The 25,201-nt window shown below is 33.1% G+C and overlaps 2 protein-coding genes across 2 annotated transcripts in view; one reads left to right on the plus strand and one right to left on the minus strand.

The window, feature by feature from the left end:
- Positions 1-7,379, minus strand: part of LOC106876659 (tumor protein D53) — a 205,132-nt gene extending 197,753 nt beyond the window's left edge. Inside the window, exon 1 of the mRNA XM_014925291.3 lies at positions 7,160-7,379. Within this exon, the coding sequence (XP_014780777.1) occupies positions 7,160-7,211 (52 nt within the window). The 5' untranslated portion in view covers positions 7,212-7,379. The remainder of the gene's footprint in view (positions 1-7,159) is intronic.
- LOC106876661 (splicing factor 3B subunit 6) lies at positions 7,324-22,125 on the plus strand. Its single transcript, XM_014925296.3, has 4 exons — positions 7,324-7,623; positions 10,008-10,126; positions 18,387-18,525; positions 21,347-22,125. Exons 1-4 carry the CDS (start codon positions 7,600-7,602, stop codon positions 21,437-21,439), a joined length of 375 nt encoding a protein of 124 aa, XP_014780782.1. The 5' UTR covers positions 7,324-7,599; the 3' UTR covers positions 21,440-22,125.
- Positions 22,126-25,201: the final 3,076 nt, after the last annotated feature.

A 25,201-nucleotide genomic window follows, 5' to 3' on the forward strand; every position in this document is an offset into this window, starting at 1 on the left:
ATTTTCATATTATGTAATAAATTCAATCAAGCATTCAGAGTTAAAAATGTTTTCTCAAAAATGATTAAATAAGTACTGAACTGATTATCAATCTTAGACATCATCACTATTTAACGTCCTTGTTCCATGCTAGCACTATTAAACATTTATTGAAACATGACTTCTTAAAATTGTACTAAAGGATCGTACAAATTATTTAGATTGACTAAAAAGCATTTTAGCACTTTTATGATAGAACTGCACTGAGCCATAAATATTTTTTTATTGAATATATACTAGATGTACAAATTTATAATCCAATCTTTGCCATCACTGAAAAAGCTGATGAAAAATTCAATGAATTGCAGTCAATTTACACAATAAAACATGGCTTAAGTGTTAGTGCTATAAAAACTTATGAACAAAATGGATAACTGAAAAACAATCACAGAATCACAATAGTAATGATTAAAAGATTTATTTGTAGTACATTGAATTAAACCATATATAAGTGTCTTTGGATAAAACACTAATTCTACATGGGTCAAACATCACCACCAGTTTAATATTTTGTTTTTCTACTGCTATTATGAAAGAGTAAAACACTTCATCCAAAACATCATACAAATGTCTAGATTTTATCAAATATAACTGATGAGGAAATAAAACCATAAAATGTTTTAATGGTTTCATTTTGCTATGTACTAAACATTTCTAATGAGGTGTATCTAGCCCTTAACTCATTATTGAAACATTTTAAAGGTGTTTTTGTAGGGTGGACTGGATGCTTTTTTTACAGTGCTAATGGGATTGGGTCTCATTTTCTAACTATTCTTAGATATTCAGTTTCTACCAGAGTAAAGAGTCAAATCTTTTCTTTAAAATGAAATTTATGAATAATGATTCTGTTTTATGACACAATGTTTAAACAGTAGTGCAGTATTTGTAAATACACCTTTTGATGGAATAAGGAGATATATTTAAAAAAAAAAAAGGGGGGGGGGTAATAAAAGGATGTGCATCATTCCCTTTTCTCAAAACAGTCAGTGTTGTTAGTGAAGTTAAGCAGATAAATACTAGGAACTAGAGACAGTTTATAGGCTAAGCACTCATCATTCCTGTATTCACATTAAGTAATTTCCTGGAAAAGTTATACCAAGAAACAGATTTCTGATGAAGACTAGTAAATACATAAAATAAACAAAATAGACTACTTTACATGAAAAATATTAGCTATTTAAATAAAATATTTAGACCATAAAGCATTGTTCTATTATATCATATAGGAAAAATAAATACGAAATAAAAGAATGTATTCATCATCATTCAACGTCTGTTGTCAATGCTGGCATGGGTTGGACGGTTTGACCAGGGCTGGTAAGCTGATTTGGCATGGTTTTCTATGGCTGAATGCCCTTCCTAACACCAACCACTCAGAGTGTTCAATGGGTGCCTTTATATGTCACTGGCACGGGTGCCATTTGCATGACACCAGTATCTGCCACAACTGCAATTTTGCTCGGCTTGATGGGTCTTCTTCTCAAGCACAACACAATGCCAAAGGTTTCAGTCATTGCCTCCATGAGGCCCAACACTTGAAAGGAAAATAATAAAAAGAAAAGCCCAGTTCACATTTTCTTTTTAACCTAAATTACCAACTGTATCAAATACTTACAATCATTATCAATATGAATTTCAAGGTAATAATAATATATATTCAATTCATACTGAGAAATTCTTTAAGTTTCAATGTATTAAAATGGATATATTGTTTACAATTTTAAATAAAAGGTATCAATCATTTGCACAGCACATCAATTTTTTTTTATTTTTTTATTTATGTACATGTATCTGTAGTTTAGTAGAGCATTCTGAACAATAGCGTCTTTAAGAAATAGCATTAACAAATTAACTCTAGACGCTAGCAACAAGTAGTGGAGTTAATGCTTTCTGTCTGCAAGGGAGAGAGGAGAGAGAGAGAGAGAGATTGGGGCAGGGGAAAGAAGACACATAGGTTAAATTATGTCCACTAAATATTGATCAAAACCTGCTGATACAATTCTCAACTCAAGTAGCTAAGAAGAAAAGGAGATCAATTCATATGTCCATAGTAACTGTTTTCTGATGTCTCGTTATTCATTATTTTTACCTTAAAATAATGCAATCATCCTGAAACTTAGAAATCCACACAATGTGTCATTGATAATAATAAAAGGACCTAATGGTAAACTGGGTACATTATCTACCATACATGATGTAGCGAGCCAAGAGGTTCTAATAGATTAAAACTGCACCTTTTGGAATGAAAGCAATCATTTTCTAAATAACCAATTCTGATTGTGTGTTTTGTTTCAGTCATTAGACTGGGGCCATGCTGGAGCACTGCTTTGAAGAACTTTTAGCCAAATGAATTGACTCTAGTACTTTTTTTTTCAAAGCCTGGTTTTTACTCTATCAGTCTCCAGTTGTCACGTGGTAGTGGGGGACAAGCACTGATGCACACACACACACACACATGATGGGCTTCTTTCAGTTTCCATCCCTCAAATCCACTCACAAGGCTTTGGTTGGCTTGAGGTTATAGTAGAAGACACTGGCCCAAGGTGCCATGCAGTGTGACCGAACCCAGAATCATGCAGTTGGGAAGCAAGCTTCTTAGCACACAGCCATGCCTGCACCTAGAGGGAAGCAATACTGAATTTTTATCAAAAGCTAATGAAGAATTTTGGAGATGTGCTTGTCAGGTGACTTGATCTGAGACTGTGCTGAAACTAAAATGAATGCAACGTGAAAGACCTGTTAGCCATACAAAAACTGCTAACTTTACTTAGAATGTAATACAAAATGTAGTAGAGAATATTTGACTTTTTAGAAGGACAATTATAACTTAGGATATATTTCAATGTTGTTAGAAATCACTGATGATTAGAAAAGTATATAGAATTTTTGTGAATGAACAGAATGGAGTTATAAATTATTTGGAAAAGAATACTTAAGGAATGTATATGAGTAAGTAGTAAAATGAATATTTGAAATGTACTGATTAATTTTATACAGACAAATGTTTAATAAACGGAACAGATTAACAGAATACTTTACACTGTGAAAGTCCTAAATTCATTCAGGATAGCATATAAGTAATAATTCTTACCCAGAATATTTACCATCAAATTTTAAAATGAAAATGTTTTTAAAAAATCTGAATTTTGACAAAGTAATGAAAATAATCAAGTAAAAACTTACTATCTGACAAATATAATATACAAGAAAATAAATAACTGCAAAAATATTTTATTAACCCAGTAAAATGTTACTACTGAATATCATTGAACAGGATTAGTAAAAGTTATAATTTTTCTACTTTAGCATGGTTACAAAGTATTTTTTTTTTTTAACATTTAACTTAGTCCAAATCCTGTCAGACTTAGCTTTTTGTCTTGCCAAGTTCAATATAAGTACCATATATTTTCTAAGGAATGTTTCAATTGACTGTACAAACATGTGGTTTTGTGCCAATGTAAGGAATCATCATTATCACCATCATCATCATTATTAGTTACACTGAACAAACAATAGTGGCAATAGTCTTTTCACATGTATCTACTCTGAACTTTAGGAACCAAATTGAGTGAGGTTAATTTAATTAATGTCCAGTTAAATTTTCAAAGAAAACCTTAGAATTAAGGCATTTCACAAGGTTATATAGTACTGGGAAGAAGAGTTAGTTATGGTTTTACTACAGGGTCTATTGAGTACGGGACACAATTCATGATAACATAGAATGATAGTGAAGTAAAAGTTTTCTCGTTAAACAAACAGCTGTTCCATATGTAGGAGTACTATGTTCAGCTTGGTGGACATATACCTTGTTTAACATTAATAGCTGTTCAGGCTACAAATGTTTGCTTGTAATATCTCTCTCTAAATTAGAGACTCTCTAATTAGTCCATGGTCTATTTTCTGCCAACCCATTTCTCACATCACATCTAACCCATTAAATTTATCAGTAAAATTATAGATACAGCTGTGAAAAACTTGCTAATAATAAGTACATTATCTACATCTTATTGATTTCAAGAAAGATGATAAAAAGCTATGCTGTTCATGCCATTCTCTAGCAATAAATGACAAACACAGACTTTGCTCACCAAAATAGATCACTATTCAAAAGTGCTCACAAGTGGAATCCATATCATTTCAACTCATGTTCAAATTCTAAAACTGAAAAGTTGTTTTCAAAATAGTTTAGTTAAAATCCAAACCAATTTTAAATGAAAAATTAAGTTTTTGAACACTGGTTTTTATTTGATATACACTAAATATATTTTGGTGATTATATACCCAAATATCAGTGGATTTTTAACTTTCAGTTCAAAGAGGCAACTGATTAAAAGAAAGTTGCTATACATCTGAAGATATATGTAATATAAAGCTAGATATTCATACAGAATTTGATTCCAGATGAATCAAATTTTCCTCTAATTGTGTGTGTGTAAAATGTTCTCAGTGAAAATTACTCATCTTAGCAATATAAATTGTACAAATATAATCAATAAATTAGTAAAATGTTTTCAAAGTTTGTTCTATGTCATAATTTATGAGTGAGTGTGTTTGACACACAAAGACAGCTTGTTTGCTTTTTTTTTACTCTTACCTAACTTTGAAGTAGATTTTCTATAAACAATTTTTCATAATAAATAGTAAGTTTTTTCAAAGCAGTGTTTTATTTGTTTCTTTTTTCCTCATAAATGAACAGTAAATGTATATATATATACTAAGCATAATATTTTAAAATCTATACTCCACTTTTCTTTCTGCTAACATAATTTCAAGAGGAACAAACTAGTTTAATTCGGAAATTAATTCAATATGTACAAATACTATCTATTTGATGTTTGCAATTGGGTGGGCTACAATTTATCTCCAACAACTAAGCTTCAAAAATTTTAGCGCATCAACAATTAACCACACACCCACAACAGGCACAGACAGACAGATTGCAATTCCTAAATAACAATGTAAGACGGAGTTAAGAGACCATGGATATCACCTTCTTTTTAAGACATAAAAAAAAAAACCTGTCTAGCGACTTCAAGAATAGTGATAAATGGGCGTGAAAATAATGCAATTTATCATATAGACTTGAAGGTGTGTCTCACACAAGAGCACAGACTATATGTAAGTGTGTTGATACAAGAAAAAATTGTGCTAAAAAGAAAAGAGAGTACCCAATACAAGATGTAGAGTTTTATTAAATTTATTGGAAGCTGAAAATTTCCCAAACCGATACTCCGAGTCTCACGTTTCTGAAAACCGCGACTGCATGTTTGTGAATACACGAATAAACTGAACGAAATAGTTTTTCATTTAAAGATGAGACACTGGGACCAAGATAAACAGAAACTCAGGGAAATGCAAATCAGGACAATCGCACAATGACAATAAAATGTGTAAAACAATCAAAGTTTGGGCCGAGTTATGACAAAAACAATTTTACATTTAACCGAAGGATAAATTCAATACTTTTTGTAGAGTACATATTTATTGTTATAGTGTTGACAATGACTTCGAAGTTTCAGCCTGCTTAGCCTTCACATATGCGCAGGCGTGCATGTGAGTGATAAAACTGTAAATACATGTACGAATGCAAAAAAAAAAAAAGAAATATTTCAGTCAGATGTCTAAGTAACAGTTGTTTGTATAGTCCCAAGTCAGCCTTGTACGAGCACAACTGTGATCAAAGAAGTAACAGCCGTGTCCATTCCGTTTCGTCCTCTCTTTTGTTTTTTTTTTCTTTCAGACATAATATAATTAAAATTATATATTATTCAGTGTGTCTTTCACTTTTTTTAAATATGGTTGTGTGGGACTTAAGGGATATTTAGCTGCTATTTCTAAACGGTCGAACGACAGCGAAGCAACTACGTCGAAGACATTGAACAATCGGTTTCATGTTGCCTGCTGGTTCGCCTCAGATCAACCCCGATCGAAGGCGTTTCGGCTTCAAGTATTCTGTCATTTTCTGTGATAATAGTAACTATCTATGACTGTGTTATTCAACGTATCATTTCATTTCTAAGACAGTAAGGTGTGATCTGAAGATTTGGCTGCTATTATTAGCAGGCCGAGCACCCACGTAAAAGCTCCATTGTTGACTTGTTTTAATGTAAGGAATTGCAGCCACATTAGATATTTAGGGATATGTACAATGATTACATTCAGGGGTTAAATTTAAGTTATCAACACTTTCAAATAAATATATTACATATATTGAAACACTCAATAACTTTAACCATCAACCTAAAATCTGAAAACAAAAATCAAATTATATTTAACGTAACAGCTGGTATGTTACCTTTTTTCCCCCTAACTTTCAAAAAGGACATATTTAAAAAAAGGTGATGAAAATACAGAAAAAATATTAAGTGCATTTGTTTCTTTTTTTTTCCTAGACATAATGTACACATGTCTACGTAAAGTGCAGATTTCAAATCGAAACAGAATATTCCACAATAAATATTCAGATGAAGTGGCCAACACATGTAAAAGTTTGTAGGTTTTTTAAAAACATTTTTCTAATGTAAACATGAAAGAAAAATGTTTTGCAAAATGTGTAAACATTGACAAAAAAATTATTCTAATTTAGAATAAGCCAGAGAGTGGAAGTAGTCGATCGATTTCAATATGCTAGCAGTTATTACAGGTACTTATTTTATCGATATCGGCGCATTGAAAGGAAAACTTCAATGGGATTTGAAATCAGGAGGAGCGAAACTAAATTTCTGGCATGGTTCCCCCTTATCCGAAACGTTAAAAACCACTTTTCTTCTCAGTACACAAACTTATGAAAGTTTTGTGAACTTTTATTAGTTAAATCTAGTCTGGGATACTTGGGCCTTGGTTACCACCACCGCCCTAGGACATTACAAAGTAAAAAATTACTTTTTAAATAAAAGAAAGAAAACCTTGTTTATATTTACAAAGTGTTTCTAATTAGAAAAAAATCGCGATTGATTAAAAGGACCTGGTAGCCATATAATTCTGTTGACAAGAAAAATACAGACGCGACCAAAAACTTTGTGATGAGTAACACGTCATTTCTCATAAAAGGTAAACACGCAACTTTTCAAGCATTAGAAACATAAAAAATATATATATATATATATAAATATCTACTCACCCTTCGTACTCTCCGGGCTAAACATTTCATCGTCTTTAGAAGGTACAGACATTTTAAAATTTTGTAAAAGAAATTAATTTTAAATATTTTTGAATGATTTTTCTTCTTTTTTTGTGCTTTATGTTATTTTTTTCCTGTCCGGACACTATGAAAGTTTATTCTACGTCTGCGGTAATTTTCGTCTGCGATGGCGGCCAGGTGAAAGCCAACACACACATGCAACTTGGTGAACAGGGGGAATTATGACGAGAGTTTATAAAGATAATTAAATTTATTTTAATTAATATATATCACAACATTTTAATTTTAAATAGTAATCGCTATAGGATTAAACAAAAATAATAAAGATTTTAAAATTATACTCTTACTTACTAAACGAGAATTGGAGTGTTGACGAGGTTTCATAATAGTTCAGTGAATGTCAACTAAAAACCGGCAACATGGCTATGGGAAGGAAAGGAAACGTAAGTTTTTAAGAAAATATTTATTTATAATCCGTTTCAACAATATAAATTAACATTTTAAATAAGTTTCGTAGTTAATTATAATTTGTGTTGATTTATTTTATCAGCTTTTGATCTCTATAACCTACCAAGTGGCTTCGCTTAGCTTCGAATCTCATGTGTAATGGTTCCGTTCACTTTCTTAACAACGTGATTCATTTTATTTTCTGAATTTATAAACACAAGCCTAAATGTTTTTCTTTTTTGTTCTTCCACAGACTTTATTACCATTCGCAAATTTATCCAGATAGATAAAAGATTGATTATATTTGTGTAACCGTTTTAAAATGAGCACTAAAAAGATTATTCAGTTATTTTGGCACCACAAATAACGAAATATCTGCAACTAGTTTTCAAGAGTAATCTCAACTCCCTCATACGTTTCGCTATATCTTCCTAGGTCTTTCAATAAATTTATTCAATGCATACACATATCATTACATCTACTATTTTTATTTGGAGTTCATATACTATTTCTGTGTCGAAGGATTCTGTCAGAGTATTATCCAAATAATAACAAAGTTTGGTTTCAAAACATTGAAATTATATGTTGTTTTAAACTATTATCCTCTAGAGAAGAGGTATTATTACTATCTGGTTTAATGTCAGAATCTAAACTCTATTTCTTCAAAACAAAAAAACCATTGAATTCTTCAATTAACAACTCAGCATATAACACTAGAACTAGTATTTTAAAAGGCACTAAGAATATTCATTATCATCACATGTTTAATAGCTTGCTGAATATTTAATAAAGAATATTTGCAACCAAACACTTGTTCAAAGCAGTATGTAACTAAGCCTGCTTCCCATGGCCTGTAAGCCTTTCATCTGCGATTTAGTACATCTCTTCCTACCGACTTAAGTCTAAACAGCTTTCTGGCAAACCAAGGAGATTCTGTTTAGATTTTAGTCGGCTTTGATTAAGCATTTCAGCCATAACTACCTTGTCCTTCGTATAATGTACACCGAGCTTGCCCAATATATTCGTTGAAGCGGTAGCATGTAATTTTGGTTAGTGTATAGTCTAACACCCAGTCACCAAAACAAAATTGAAAAAAAAAAAAACAGTCTAATAGGTTTTAAAAAATGTGTAGAAAACGAATATGAAAACAAAAGGCAATCCTTCGATATAACTCGACAAAACCAAAACAAACACTCGGCTGTTTCCGCGACGACTCAACAATTCACTTCGGATATCGAAGGATTGCCAAACAGAAATTTGCCTTTTTCTTTTTTTTTCTTTTTTGGTGACCGGGTGTTAAACTATATATTAACCGTAAGTTTGGTGAGATTTAGCTGTTATTTCTAGCAGTTCGAATAAATTAAACTGTTTAATGGGCAGAAGACAGATGCACTAAAAATTGGGATGCTCCTATAAGGTATCAAAGATGCAAATGGAACTATAAGAACTCTGTTTGATTTCATAAGATTATGCAGTAAATTTCTGATATATACCAATAACTGGGTATATTGTTAAAGATGTTATGTACTCTTAGAATTTTAGTCCATTTTGACTCAAATGGTCCTTATTAACATTAAACATAACTTGTGCACTACCTATTTTTCAAACGAAACTGTTATTTAATTATATTCTTTATTGCAGAATTCAATACTTACCAGAAATGTAGCATCAGTGGTGCTTTTCCCTGGCACAAACCCAAACTGCCTCTCATCTAGACTGACTCTCTCCCTAAATCTCCCTAAATAGTTGGGCTATGACCCTCTCCGTGACCTTCATTACCTGATCCAACAACTTGATACCTCTATAATTATTTGTATCTAAAGTGTCACCTTTACCTTTGTAGTAGTTGACTATTGTGCTGCTACACCAGTCATTGGGTATGACTCCTTCATGTATCACCTGGTTAACAATACGGGTGACTAGGCTATAGCCTACACCGCCAGATATTTTAAGCATCTCTGCGGTGATTCCTGATGGGCCAGGGGCTTTCCCTGTCTTCATACCCTTAATTGCTATATTGACCAAGGTACTGTCAATTCGAATAGCTGGTCCCTCTGTTGGGTTGGCATTCAGCAGACTCTCTTTCTCCTATTCATTCTCTTTATTTAGCAACCTTTCATAGTGGTGTCTCCAAACCTCTCTCTTTGCAGCCTTGTTTAATGCAAGTGAACTATTATCTAATATAAAGGACTGTGATACCTTCTAAGCATTCACCTGAAGCAAATGATAGTATGTTTAGCCTCAGTGCAGGTATCATACTGGATACCTTGGAGATGTTGATTAAAACCAATTTAGTTGTAACAGCTAACTTTGTTACAATTATTATGATTTTTTTAAAAAAATGTGTTTTATGTGTGTTAACTTTTGAAAACTTTTCCAGGTGCGGCTGCCGCCGGAGGTGAATCGGATATTATATATTCGAAATTTACCCTACAAAATCACAACTGAAGAAATGTATGATATATTTGGAAAATATGGAGCCATACGACAAATTAGACTGTAAGTACTTGTCTTCGTCAGAATCCTTTCTTAAGCAATTTTTTTTTTACTTGTAAGAAAAGCAATGATCTCAGTATGTGTTATGGTAGAATCCTAAACACCTCCACATGACTGAAGGTGGACTGATTACAATAAATAAGGACTGAGTTAACTGTCAAGGGAGTAGTTGATGGTGTTAGTTCGGCTGTGTCGGTTTACTGTGTTAGTTCAATGTGTGTTGGTTTATCAGTCAGTAGTTGAACAGTGAATAGTCGCTGCTGTTTTATTAGTGTTTGGTTTAGTCATTTCTGATTCCTGTTAGAGGTGAGTTACATTGTTGAAGGTTTCCTGTAATGGTGAACCTAATTGTTGAAGCTCATTGTTAAATCGTTGAATTGTTAGTTGCTGTTTTTCTTCCCCATTTATGGGTGAAGTAGGGGGTGAAAAAAGGGTGGAAAGCGAACTAGTCCCAGCTGGCAGCTATGCTTCAGCCACTGGAAGAAGTTTAACTGCAGACGTACTACAGTCTCGAGAAGTGAAGATGGAGAAAAAGAAGCTAAAGGAGTTTAACAGACTTATTGAAAAGGAGCGAACCAGATTGAGGTTGATCCCGCCACAAGATTTTGACAGCTAGCGTGATGAAGTGGACAGTGGTATATAGAACGCTGTCCACAGCAACGAAAAGAATTGAAATAGCTACTGTGGAAGCCATAGAAGAGTGTTTGAAAGAGGTAAAATGCCTCACAACATTCTATACCAGAGGGAAAAAGTATGGAACAGTTGAGGTACGGTTCGCGAGCGAACAAGAAGTGATAAACCACTCCACTGTGGTGCTAAGGATACCAGAGTGGGTACTTCTGCCGACTTAGTGTGGCAAACGAGTGGCCAGGGTAAGGATTGGCAGAGTACCCTCAGAGATTGAGGAGGTGTGGCCGGTGGCAGCCATTCTGTATAATATGGAGGAGGAAGCAAAAGTTTTAAAAGTAACGAGAATGAAAGAGGTAAAGTGGGGATACGGCCTCAAGGTGGCAATCCAAGTCAGTTTACAAGACTTACACAAGATAGTGGTGGATCAACTTATCTGTGATCTTACTGGTGGATCAACTTATCTGTGATCTTACTGGTGGATCAACTTATCTGTGATCTTACTGGTGGATTAACTTATCTGTGATCTTACTGGTGGATTAACTTATCTGTGATCTTACTGGTGGATCAACTTATCTGTGATCTTACTGCCTCTCTTATGACCCATAACTTACATTGAGTATACATCATCATCATCATCGTTTAACGTCCGCTTTCCATGCTAGCATGGGTTGGACGACTTGACTGAGGACTGGTGAAACCGGATGGCAACACCAGGCTCCAATCTAAATTTGGCAGAGTTTCTACAGTTGGATGCCCTTCCTAATGCCATCTTCTCCTTTTTGGTATATCAAACACAGCCACTGCTTTGATGACAATGGAGTTCTGTATTCTTCCTTGTTGATTAAGTCTTTTCTCTTCATCAGGTTTATTTTGAAATCTTTTGATTCTAGGCTCTGCTTCTGCATTTGGAACTTCCTCTCTAATTCTTTGACTGACAAGGTTATGAAGACTAAGCTATTGATATACAAGTGTTCCTACCTTCTCTGTTATGGCCAAGAGAACTATAATAAATAATGCCTGATAGGCACCTATGTACTCACTGAACTAGTTGCTGACAGATCACCTTTGCACAGTTTTCACTGCTCTGACAAGCCATTCTTTTACACCTAGTTTTCTTAGCAATTCCTGATTACAGTGCATGGTACTTGCCAAACATTCTTCAGATCAACGACTACTAGGTATAGTGGCTTACGCTTAGCTCTCTTAACTAAGAACTTCTCTGGTAGTTGTCTCATCAATGATACCTTGTTTTGCCGCAAACCTGAATAGCATCTCCATTAAATCAGTTCTCTCTCTGCTACTTTTATAACTGGTTTCCTCTCTCAACTGGTGACTGTAGGTTACCTGATGGAATAACCCTCTTCCCATTCAAGGAAGGTAGATCCCTAGTCTGGGATGCAATATGTAGCAGCATATTCTCCAGTTCTAACTTTGCTGCATCAGCTGCAAACCCAGTTATCACCACCTGTAAAGCAGAGGGAAGAAAAATAAGCAAACACGGGCATGACCAGGTGCTGATTGTTGTGAAGACCTCAGTGTTCTTGGACCCTGCACTACTAATTTCCTCTGCAAAATCAGGATAATGGCAGCTCATCTGAAAAACGAGCTCTGTGAAGTGGAGTGGCTGCTGCAGTGAATGTCATGGGCTATTTGTGGCAATGCCATCACAGTCACGACTGTGGGGCACAGTTGAGTACACCATTTGTTCTGGGGTGTGTGGCCTGTTGCCCCCTGCTCCTCCACTTTCTGCTGCTTAATATTCCCCTTTTTTTCTTTCTTTCTCTGTTTCTTTGTTTATAATTCAGTTGTGACTCAATAAAGTTGTGATATTTCATAACTTATTCAAGCAATTTCAGCCTCTATAGGTGCTCCTTCCTAGAACAGCAACATTGCTTTTGTAGCAGTTGATGATGCTTCAATTACACCAGTCATTAAGAATAACATTTAATTGTACTACATGACTTCACAGGTGAGTAGTGTATGTACTACTTTGCCATATATTTTCAGCATCTTGTTGGCTGTCCCTGGTGGTCCTTCTGCTTTTCCTGTCTTAATGTTTTTGTAATGCATTCAGCAACCCAAAAGATATCTGTTCTTTACATTTAGATGGATTGAAGTAATGTTCAACAAAGTGTCTTACTCGGGTACATAACACAACCCTTTCAATTATGTTTTACATTCCAGGAATTAGTACTTTCAATATTTCATCTACTCAACTATTATAAAAGATATGTAAAATATATAAAGATTTATTTCGAAGTTGATATGTCATACTATAAAAGAATTATAATATTTACTATATAATACGTAATAGTACCTAACTTCTGCATAAATCTTTCTAAGATAGAATCCTAGATCTCTTTGTTCTTCAGAATATTTTAATATTTGTTAACTATTTGCTGTGGGATTTATTGGCCAATTACTTTGTTTTATATTACATACACACACATACATACATGTGTGTGTCTTATAAAACAAAGTTATTGGCCAATAAATCCCATAGCAAGTTAGTAACAAGTATTAAAATGTGTGTCTGTGCAAGCAAAGCAGTGAGGTTAAGAAGTTTGTTGCCCAACTGCATGTTTTCAGCTTCAGTCCTACTGCATAGCACTTTGGGTAAGTGTCTTTTATGAGAGCACTAGGCCATCCAAAGCCTTGTGAGTGAATTTAGAAAACAGAAAATGAAGGAAGTCCATTATGTATGTATTTATATGTGTGTTTGTGTGTCTATGTCTTGACATCACACAGTAATTGTAAGGAAGTACCCTGATGATTCAAGTGGCAGCATGTTTGGCCATGGGGAACAAATACTACTTGGAAACAAGTGAGAGTTGGCTGCTGGAAGGACAATCAGCCATAATAAATCTGCTTCAACAAATTCAGTCTGACTGATGCAAGCATAGGAAATTGATCATTAAAATGATGATGATATATACATATATAAATATATGTATATGTGTATGTATAGGCATAACCTTGAAGAAATAATCTGAGAGATGTTTTAATTAGTCTGAAGCTCTTCAATTTTAATCTGGAAGAAAAGACATATTGTAACTTCCTAAATACCTCTTTATGTTTTGACTTCTGTAATGAAAAATGTACTTTGTATAGTGTACATGTAAAGGCCTGCTAATATTGTTATTTATGTATTATGGCTTGGATTGATGTTGGAGATCTCTAATAATATCTGTATTATTAAATTTGGTAGACCAGTAAACAAATACCTGCAACATTTGATTATGATCCTTATTTTCTATGTTCTAAGTTCAAATCCTGCTATGGTTAACATTGCCTTTCTTGTGGGGTAGGTAAACTAGAGTATTGGGTTGGCCAAAAAGTCTGTTTGGTTTTCATGCATACTAAACTTCAAGCACTCAAATAAGTAGCTAACTTAAAAGAATCATCATTGTTAAACGATGATGATGATGATGATTCTTTTAACCTCGAATCACATAGTTGAAAAAAATAGATATCATTTTTGTTTGGGTTGAATGGTTACCATAGAAACACTGCTTCATTATACTTAAATGTATCTTTTGGACCATGGCTATTATCTCTTAACACTTAAACCACTGTGTTATTCAAGAGTGGTCTATTCATTGTTATTGTTCAACTAACTGTACAATGTAGACCAATTAACTTTGATTGAAATCCCTTTCCTTTTCCCCCCACCTGTTTCAAGCCATTATTATTGTTTAGCTCCATGTTAACCCTGGGTAAGCATTCCTGTGATCAAAAACTTTTAACTGTTACTATCTGGCATTTTTTTTTCAAGCATAGTTTATAATTCAGTAGACTCCTTATATTTCTAATTAGTTCAATACTTATACTTTTGAATCATTTTCTTTTCTTTCTAGCCTGCATTTTAATACCAATCATTTGCGGGGTGAATGATGACTAAATTCCACTCAAACATTGCCTCTCCCTATAAGTTAAAAAGAAATGTATGTTAAGAATTAATGCATTATGCTAAATTCACATCTGTATTGTTTGTATTCCATATGAACAAATGTAAAGGTTTCCTAATCCCTAAGGTATCAAGTGTCAACCCTAGTTTCTTGGTGTTAAGCTGGTGAGAAATAAATATTTTGCAGATGATATTCCTGGATAATTAGGTTCATATTCCCTACTACTAAATGGACCACAGCATGTAGTATTAACTGTATCATCCAATATATAAGCTGATGTTTACATGCACCAATGAATGAGGTTCTGAATGATTGCTCAACCTGCTCGAATTAGCAGATCTTTCCTCAAATCACACCCTTTTAGAAAAGGAAAGGATACAGATAGTGTAATATTTGATACACTATAACTTAAAAAAAGATGAAGTGGTCATCAAGGCCATGCATAACAAGCACCATTCAAGCATTGGGCCTCATGGAGGCAGTGACCAAGATGCTTTGCGATATACCATACTTGTGTTGACCTCAAGTCAAGTGAGACTAGTCGTGGCCGATGCTGGTGTCAGGTCAGTGGCACATAAAAAGCACCCACTACACTCTCAGAGTGGTTGGCATTAGGAAGGGCATCCACTGTAGAAACCTTGCCAAATCAGATTGGAACCTGGTGCAACCCACCCACCCCAGCTTACTAGTTATCAGTCAAACCGTCCAAATGATGAGGAATCAGTTCTGATTAATATAAATTGTAATATAGTGCATTAGAATTTCCAAATTTTACAGACACTCATTTGACTTTTTCTCCACTAACTAAATAAGATTTAATGACTGTATGAAGGATGATCTGGTGGAAACAGTTTTATTTTTGAAATTTTTTTTATTATTTTGTTCCTATTATGTAATGTTTCTTTAATAAAGTTTGTAGAGATAAACTCTTCAAACTTTTACAGTATCATTTTTATTTTATTTTATGTAATCGTTCATATTATATTATCTTAAATTCAAACAATGCTTTAACTTTGAAAGGGAAGTGTCATGTATCTGAGTTTATTTATTTTCTGCTTAATTGTAACTTCTTTAATACACATAAAAAAGAAGTAAGAGGTATAACTCAAACTTTGATGTAACCTGATGATTCACAACAGTAATGTATGTTGAGTACTTTCGGTCAATGTTAGAGATATGACTACAAATCATATTGCAAATAGAAGCATTGGTGTTACCATAAATTGATGTTTTGAAGTTGAAACTTTTGTGTACCATCTCTACAATCCTTACTATCACAACTAGAATATCTTTGATTATAAGCTCAATGAAGTCTGACTTGGGGATTAATCACCAAAAATTAGATGCTTAGTGGTTTTGTACACGAGACCTCTGAACTTGCAGTCCTATACCATATATGGCTATTTTATTTCTATTTCAGGTATACTTCAGGTTTTCAGTAGTTATGAAAAAGAAACTGTGTATTCCTAGATTTCTTCTTTACTGTTACTTATATATTTAAAAGTACCAAGATGTTGTGTAGATGAGAACTTCAAACAGTTATCCCTGTAGTTCAGGACACATACTCTATGTCTATTGCATTATATGTCTTGTAAATTGAGGGTTGGGTGGTGTGCATCAATGTAACCAGTTGACTTGGTGAAAATACATGAAAACATAAACAGCTAGTCTTAGTTTTGATAGCATGTCTTATGTTACAGATTGGTATCATTGACTGATTTCCTTGATGGTTGGAAATACTTTTTTGACAAACTACTGTTTTTGTTATATAACCCCCAATTATCCCTCTTTAGCATGTAGCTAATTAGTTAAATGTATGGGTGTGACCAATGGAACTAGCATTCCAGATGTACTATGTCTTCATGTAGCTGAAGTCCACATTGCACTGAAATTTATAATAGTTTATAGTACAGATGACATTGTAGCAGCATGGACACGTTACATTTCTGCCAGTGTTAAATCAATTGTTGTATTGGTCTGGTAGCCACAACAGAGAACGGTGAGATGAGCTTGGTCGGGGAGTTACAGTGTTTTCTCTTTAGCACCTATTTTCAGTGTTTTACATCCCAGTGCAGGGATTAGGATTAGTGGAATGATTAATGCTGACAGCTATTTTGATGTTTATATATTTGTTTTGTGTTGTTTTGGATTGGGTGGGATAGATAATGTCCTGACGATATTGTAGTAGTGTTCTACAGTGTGGCAGATGTGATTGAAAGTACTTTAAATATGTAGTAAAGTTAAATTTAGGTGTGCCAATTAAGTCTTCAAGGAACAAATCTTCATTAGCTAATTCTAAAACAATATGCCCAAAAAGAATGTAAGTGAACCAGAATTTAAATATTAATCAAATAATATTAATTGTATCACTGATGTTTTTGTCATCTATCTTCTTGCTGCTAATTTATGTCAGTTCTCTCAAACTTTATCAAGCTCTTTTTTTTATCTTATCTTTCCTCTCAGTTTTACTTATATCATTTAGAATTGCAGCAACTGAAATTATTGTACATTGGTATATAGTTTCCTGTTTTTACTTTTAAATTTACCTGTATTGTAAAAAAAAGAATTTCTAATTGTCCATAGGTAAATAATCATTACTATGAGTGTTCTCAGCAGCAGCTGTAATAAATCGTTTTAGTTATTATTTACCTATGTTAACCTGATATCCTATGGAATATTGTTTTATAACATTGATTCTATTGATTTTGCTCATGAACTATCAAAATTTGCATGCAGAATCCTCTACTGTAAAACTTGAGTGAAAATTCAATAAGTCAGTGCGTGTGTATGCTTCAGAATATTGAAGACAATTTACAATGGTTCATTTCACTGAAATTTCCATAGAGTGGAATAGTTTTTACCATTCAAAAGTCATTGAGACAAATAAGGGAATAATTTGTTTTAATCAAATTTTGTTTGCTTTATAAATTTGTTTCGAAAATAACATTCTTAAATTTTTGTGTTTTTTTTTTCCAACCACTTAAATCTTAGTCTCTTTGACTAATTGACTTAATACACACATTTAGCATGTAGTTTAAATGTTCTACTAGGTACTTCATTCTATTTACTTCAACATTTTACCAATCATCTATGTTTGTTTGTTTACACCTGTGTATTTGGGAAGTTAACTTGCGATGGACAAGCTATTCATCCAGAGTTACAATTTATCTTTCATTTACTTAGTTTGCCAATAAGCATCTAGCTATCTTTCATAGATCCAACTAACAAGTAGTTTTTTTACAAGACTCTCATACTATATCATAATCATCATCATCATCATCAGCAGCAGCAGCAGCAACAACAAAAATGGTTTTAATAATTCTGCAAAGGAATATCATTTTGGGTGTTATTTTTCTGAATTTACATATATTTACTTCATGCATTGGCATAAGGACACACAATTGTAAGGACGATATAGAGGTCTGAATTGACTGCCAATATATTACTATTTTATTAGTCCTGGAAGAATGAAAAATAGTCAACCCCAGCAGAATTTGTACTATGGGCATAACTGAATACTGTGAGTCTGATGTTACTGATTCTGTCATCCACGGATATTGAAATATCTGAAATTGAGCTGGGTGATACTGGAAATAGGTTTATATCTAATAAGGAAGAGAGAGAGAAGGAATAACATTTTTCATAGTCTAAGATTTACTGGTTTCAGTTCAGCATGCAAATATTGGAACATCAAAACTTAAAAATTTAACCATTTTATTTTCCAGTGGTAATACAGCTGAAACCCGAGGAACTGCATATGTAGTATATGAAGATATATTTGATGCAAAGAATGCTTGTGATCATTTATCTGGTTTCAATGTATGCAACAGGTACCTTGTGGTACTATATTATCAAGCAGTGAAGGTGAGAATTTATTCATTGTTATTATTTTTTTCAATATTCTATCATTATGAAGCCAAATGGCGACAAGGTTAAGCTTAACTATTGACCATAGTCATTGTAATATCCTCTGGTTGTCTCACTATGAATATAATCACTAGCAAAAGAAATATGTATGTTGGATTTCACTTTTTGTTTGTTTTATGATTTCTAATTGTTCATTTTCCACATAAAAAATAATATTGAATGTCAAATTGCAAGAATATGAAGTTTACAGCTGGTTGCATTTTATATTCTGAAAGATTAATTTTGATATACCACTGGCTACCCTTTTTTGAATCACAACAATAAAGCCATATCATGATGGAGGAGAAATTTCCTAAATTGATAGGGATCTTGTCAAATGCAATATTAGATCTAGTGAGAGTGCTGACTTTGCCATGGTTAGGTCTCTCCACCAGGGTTGATGATGTATTGATACCTATGAACACAAGCCTGAGCATTTTTCCTTTTATGTTAGAAGCCCAGCAGTTACTCATGCATGCAAGTTTTCCATCTCCACTATACCAGTTTTATCCAAGGGGGACCTTTCTGTAAGGCCAAAGCCAACACAGCTTGCATCTGTGTTGCTGTCTGAAAATACCAAAGAGCTGATGCAGATATTGGAAAGCATCTTTTTTGACACTGTAACAGCTCCCACTGCCTCAAGAAAAACAGGGTTGATCTTGGTAGAATTTTAAGCCAGAGAAGAAAGTGTTGGAAAATACGCTGCTCAGCAGTCTATCCAGTGCTCTAATGACTTTGCTTTGCCAATTCAACATCTTATTGTGAACTATCACTTCTGGAAAGTAAAAAGTAGGTCAAAGATGAACATGAAAGTTTGTTATTTCACTTCAAGTTTGTAATATGAGACATTTCCTTCATTTGTCAACAAAAAAATCACAATGATTCAGACAATAACAATGTCCCATCAAACAGTGTCAAGTACCATTGATGTTATTAATGAATGTTTCAATTGCTTTTGGCTCACATAGTATGCTTTTCCTTTCTGTTACCACTCCAAATGAAGTACAGCTGTCACCACTGACTATGCAACAACTACTCTGTTTTACTATTCGCCAAAGATTTGATCTCATATGTTTGTGGTATTCATGGTGAAGCATTCTCTGCTTCCTTCTGTTGTAAACCATTGTTCTGCTAATCCTTCCTTAGTCTGACACCAGCTAGTTGGACAGTGAATCTAACTACCAACTTAAACACTCCATCTTTATTACTAACTGGCTCTCTGTTGCTTACAATGAGTGTTTTAAACCTTAACATAGTTCTCAGAGAGATTCAGCATAAACAGAATGTGACATGCCTAGCCTTATGAAATTCAGGTACTATTCAATTTTTCCAGCTGAATCAACTAGAACAACGTGAAATAAAGTGTTTTGCTCAACCACACAATGCGCCGTTTAGTATCGAATTCACGACCACACGATCTTGAGCCCATACCACTAATCTACACGCCTTCATTGCCTCAACTACCGAGAAAAGAAATTGGAAATGTGCTTAGATTAAGGGGCATAACTCTGTTATGTATCTGATGTTTTACTCTTGATCAGTATTTCAACACAGTGTTTTGTCATGACTACTCCACTTTTCCTTTTTTTCTTTCGGGTTGTTTTGTTTCATTCTGTTACCCTGAATCTTGAGAGCTCGAAAACATTTAATTATTTCTAATTAGAGAGCAATTAAACATCTTAAGAGATTTAGATAATTTTGAAATAATTTATAAATTTGTGCTTGTGTTGTGTGCTTAAAATTAAATGTTGATTCTTTTTTTCTCAGTGGTTTATATTTTACTGATTAGATACAGAAAATTGTGGCTTAATTTTAAAAAATTGACTATGTTGAGAAATGAATACAAATATAAATTTTAATATTGCACTAACAACACACTAGCACAAAATATATATGTGTAGTTTTAAACTTATTCAAATCTCATAAAATTTCCAATTGTACTCAAATTAAATATTTAATAGATCTTGAGGTTGAGTACAACACTGAAAATTGTTTCCTACATTTCAGCTACACACAACATTGATATGTCTGCTATATTGTACAGCTTATTCTGTTGATAGATGTAATTCTGTATAATTCAAGTACACTCTATAGACTGCATCCTAATGAAAGCATTTTGATAGGCAAGTTTATATTTGCACAACTAAATTTACTCAGTAAATCTAGTTGTGCATGAAGATATTACTCTGAAAATTACTGGCATAGCATACCATTTTCAACTATGAGATCTAGGTTAAAAGATATATTGTATAGAGAACCAGACACTCACCATGTGTTGAGTTGGTTCACTAGATTTTCTTACCTACCTGAGCTAATTAGTACTGGTCGTGGCTGTAATGAAAGCATAATTACCAGATCAGTTAAGGGATGGAAGGTGCCCAGATATCTGTTGCTTATGTTAGCAAAAGATTTCTCTCTTAATGTTGGCTTGTATAAATACAAGTGAAATGCATACAAAATACACATAGATATACACACACGTTTATGCTTGTGTATGTATATATGTATCTCTGAGTCTTTAGCCATTGTGTTTTAACGCTTTATAAAAGGCTCTTCTTTTCAAGTTGCCTATCTTTAATAAACTTCTGATTTGTACTGCTTTGTATGTTCCATCACTATAAACCAGAAGACTAATTTTTAAGAAGCAAATCATCTACCTAAAGATAACACTAAGTTAATTTCATTTAAAAAAAACAATTGTTTCTCTGTTTGTCTTCTTTAAAATATATTTTCTTAAATTTTTACATAAATCTTATCATTCTCTACATTTTTTTTTCAGGCTTTTAAACGAATTGACCAAGACAAAAAGAAAGATGATATTGATAAAATAAAAACAAAATATGGATTAAGCACACCAGAGAACAAGAAATGATTTTTCTATACACAAAATATGGACCAGATATGTGAAGTGAATATCCTACTGAAAAACAGATCATCTCCCATCTTCTATTTTACTTCTCATCTTAAATTTAAGAGACTTTAACTTCATATACGTAAACCATATCTTTGACTTCAAATTTTGTTTCAGTATGGAATGTAGTATATCTTTGAAACTATTTAGGTTTCCTTTTTTAGATTTCATCTAATTCATTTTTTTTTTTTTTACATTGGATGTAAGCATAAGAACAGAAATATATGTAATGGGAAGATAAAAAGAAAGAAGAAAAAAAGACACTTCAGAATGCCTACTTTTTCTTTCTCTTATTTGACATCCAAACACATTTCAATGTTCATGTCTATATTTAATAGGATATATATTATGGTATAACCTGTTAAAAAGGCAGATTTCATAAAAATCAATATTTGTTGAACTGTTCACATTGGTATTTATCATTACAATTTGTCTTTAATTATCTAAAAGTATATACTCAGTTGTACTTTTCCATGCAAATTTGTGCTGACACATGAAAATTCTTGCTAAATTATCATGCTAATAATTGTACATCCTTTCATATACATAAAACCAATAACCTCATGACTATTATTTTCTGTCTTCCTCTGAAATCAATAAATCATCTTTTGATGGATGCTATGAACTGGAAAGTTGAATACAAACTATACAGATATTTGAAGTTTTTGTTGCACGCCACACTTTTAGTAGATAAGCCAATGATATAGTGCATTTGTAGGAGTATAGGATCAATTGAATCAACTTCAAATGATTATGAAAGAATAAAATGAGTAATGATAGTATGGTAAACCCCTCCAATCCGTACTAGCATGTAATCTACTGGTGTTTATTTTATCAAATGAGGTATGAAAGCAAAAGTTAACCTCTAGTTGTTCAATAAAAAGCTTAAAGTAATATACTGAAAGTTTGATGTTCTTCCACAATGTACAGCATCGATTGCTTTTTAACCTTTTCATTTAAGGAGCACTCCGTTGGTTATGACGACGAGGGTCCCAGCTGATACGATCAACGGAACAGTCTGCTCATGAAATTAAGATGCAAGTGACTGAGCAATCCACAGACACGTGTACCCTTAACGTAGTTCTCAAGGAGACTCAGCGTGACACATAGTATAACAAGGCTGGCCCTTTGAAATACAGGTACTACTCATTTTTGCCAGCTGAGTGGACTGGAGCAACATGAAATAAAGTGTCTTGCTCAAGGACACAACGTGTCGCCGGGAATCGAACTCGTGGCCTTACGATCATGAGCCGAATGCCCTAACCACTAAGCCACGCACCTTCACATTACCGTATTTATGTTGAAATACACTACCTTTGTTTTATTTATTAAAATACCTGTCATTTTAAAGCTGGTGTTTGGAACATAAATTAACATGAGGTTTTGATAGGAGTTTTTAATTTAAATCACTTTAAAATTGAAACGTTGTATCATAAAACTAGGGGCATTCTCAGGCAGGTTGGTATCAAAAGGGTTAATGATCATATGACCCCTTTTGAAAGAGGTGATAATATTCAATAGTTACTATTAGTTGACACCAGTGTCTTACCGATACTTGGAGATTGAAAATCAGAGTTGGCATTTCAGAAAGTTGAATTCAAAACAGTGCAGTAAGACTAAATACAATAAATAATCAGTCTACATGTAAGCTTTCTTGGCTATCTTCACTGAAGAAATTGATACCCAATTTATTTTAATACTTTTTCTACAGCAACCTGTGTAACAGTTCCACGTCTAGCGATGTGGAAGTTTTTGTTCAACTAGGCAAACAGAGTTAGCTACCTTGCTAAAGAGCAAGGTTTAAAATCTATTTGCATATGAGCAGTCATCCAGTGCCTAAAACTTTATAACTGTTTTGCTTTTTGCACTACTACTAACTGTTAGTATTAATAATGGAAAATAATTATAGTGTCCTTGTACCTTTAATACCTTAATCATGATATAGGAATGATACCTAATTTTAGGTAAACAGCAGTCTGGATTTTGAGAATAGAAGCAAAGATATCACTATGTGATGAGATAACCCATAGGTAAGGATGATCTCACAATATTGGAGTATCTCCTTTTATATTCTGACATTGGTCTGGTCAGGCAATTGAATTTATATTAGAATTTGAGGTGGGAAAGAAGAGGTTCACTAGCAAGATTAAATAGAAAATTATTTTAATAAATCCCTGAATAGATATTTAATTTACGTATTCATGCTGTGGAAAAATTATTTGATCCTTCACACTAGTTTCTATCATTTTTTTTTTTTTTGATGTTTTCCTTTGATGTCATTTTATCAAAGGGCTTGTGAGAAGGTTAAATATCATTTTGTTCACTGTAGACAGAGTTATTAAACCTTTACAAATCAATCCAATTGAGACTAAGGTAATGTTCACAATAGGTAAAGATTCCATCAGTTTTATATAAAAACTCATTGTTTTCCAGTTATCAGCTCATTGTATCAGTCAACCAAAATTGTGGATATTTTTTCAAATTCTACTAAATATCCAACATTCTGCAATCTATGGCCACATAATCATTCAGTTTTTCAATATGACCTATTCTTGTGTATTTTCTACCATCTTCGTTATTATTTCAATCATTATTGAATTTTTTGATTGCATAGACATAAGCCTTTACCTTGCTAGCAGAATTTAGATCAAAACATTTCTGTAAAAGCTGGTGCCAATTTTTGGTTTGACATGCTGAAGAATGAGTAATTTGTATTATGTTACTAATATTTTTTTATATGTTCTTGGCAACAGACTTGATTTCTGATTAATAACTTATCTCATGAATAACTAGGCTTTCACTAAAATATTGCCTTAAATTAATGAAGTATTATTTTAGTACAGCTGTAAAAAAAACCCTGTTGTTTTTATTCCCTTGGAAGTCATTATCAACTCTACTTCAGCAGGCCTCTGCTCTAGAGATGACTAATATTTGTTTATTTAGAAATGTGAAATTTTGTACCTGATTTTACTTTTAATCAAAATCTCAAATAACCTTTGTCATCTTCAAGTTCCTCATTGTCATGGATCTAGTTAAGCAATTTATATTGGGTATTAAACATTGGAAGGACCAATTGAAGATTGAAAAGGACCACTGACAGGATCTAAATTGCATATCTAATGTTTGCTTAGTGACTACCAAGCAAGAGATATATGGTTCTGTGGCTCTTTGTCTGCTTCAAATTTGGGTTTATGATATCTAAAAATTTTGACATTAAAGTTTTAGCCAATAATTTTATGTATGTAGCTTGCAGTGCATGTACTAAAAACAGTTAAGATGCATTGTCATAATTATAAGTAAATAAAAAAATCACGAAATAGATTTTGAAGAAGAAAGGTATTTCATTAAAGATTACAAGTGAATTGTAATTAACATTATTGTCATTGTTAGTTAAAATATAAAGTTAGTTGTGTGTGTGTTTATGTTGTGTATGTTGATGTGTTTGATATTTTAGCAGGAGCTGCATGTCCTCCTAGAAACAACTGTGGTGATTGTGTGGTATTGGTGTTTGATCATACCACAATTACTAGAATTGTTATTAATCTGAATGTATGTTAATTTTCTCCTTTTGTGATATGTAAGCTTGATGTTGAAGTGGCTGCCTTTTTTTTTTTTTTTTTTTTATTATCTTTCATATAACATTCACAAATTATGATGCAGTCTTTAAAGATGGGAGGGGTGATGGCTAGTGAGGAGGCTGTCTCATGGTACAATGCAGAGAGG

The sequence above is a fragment of the Octopus bimaculoides genome, chromosome 3, assembly GCF_046866305.1.
Source record: "Octopus bimaculoides isolate indiv1 chromosome 3, ASM4686630v1, whole genome shotgun sequence".
In the NCBI taxonomy this organism is placed as follows: domain Eukaryota; kingdom Metazoa; phylum Mollusca; class Cephalopoda; order Octopoda; family Octopodidae; genus Octopus; species Octopus bimaculoides.

Excerpts from the sequence above, each read along its gene's own strand:
- LOC106876661 (XM_014925296.3), top strand. The coding sequence starts at position 7,600 with ATGGCTATGGGAAGGAAAGGAAAC. Across the intron at positions 7,624-10,007 it reads CTATGGGAAGGAAAGGAAAC|GTGCGGCTGCCGCCGGAGGT; the intron begins GTAAGTTTTTAA and ends AAACTTTTCCAG. Across the intron at positions 18,526-21,346 it reads TATATTATCAAGCAGTGAAG|GCTTTTAAACGAATTGACCA; the intron begins GTGAGAATTTAT and ends TTTTTTTTTCAG.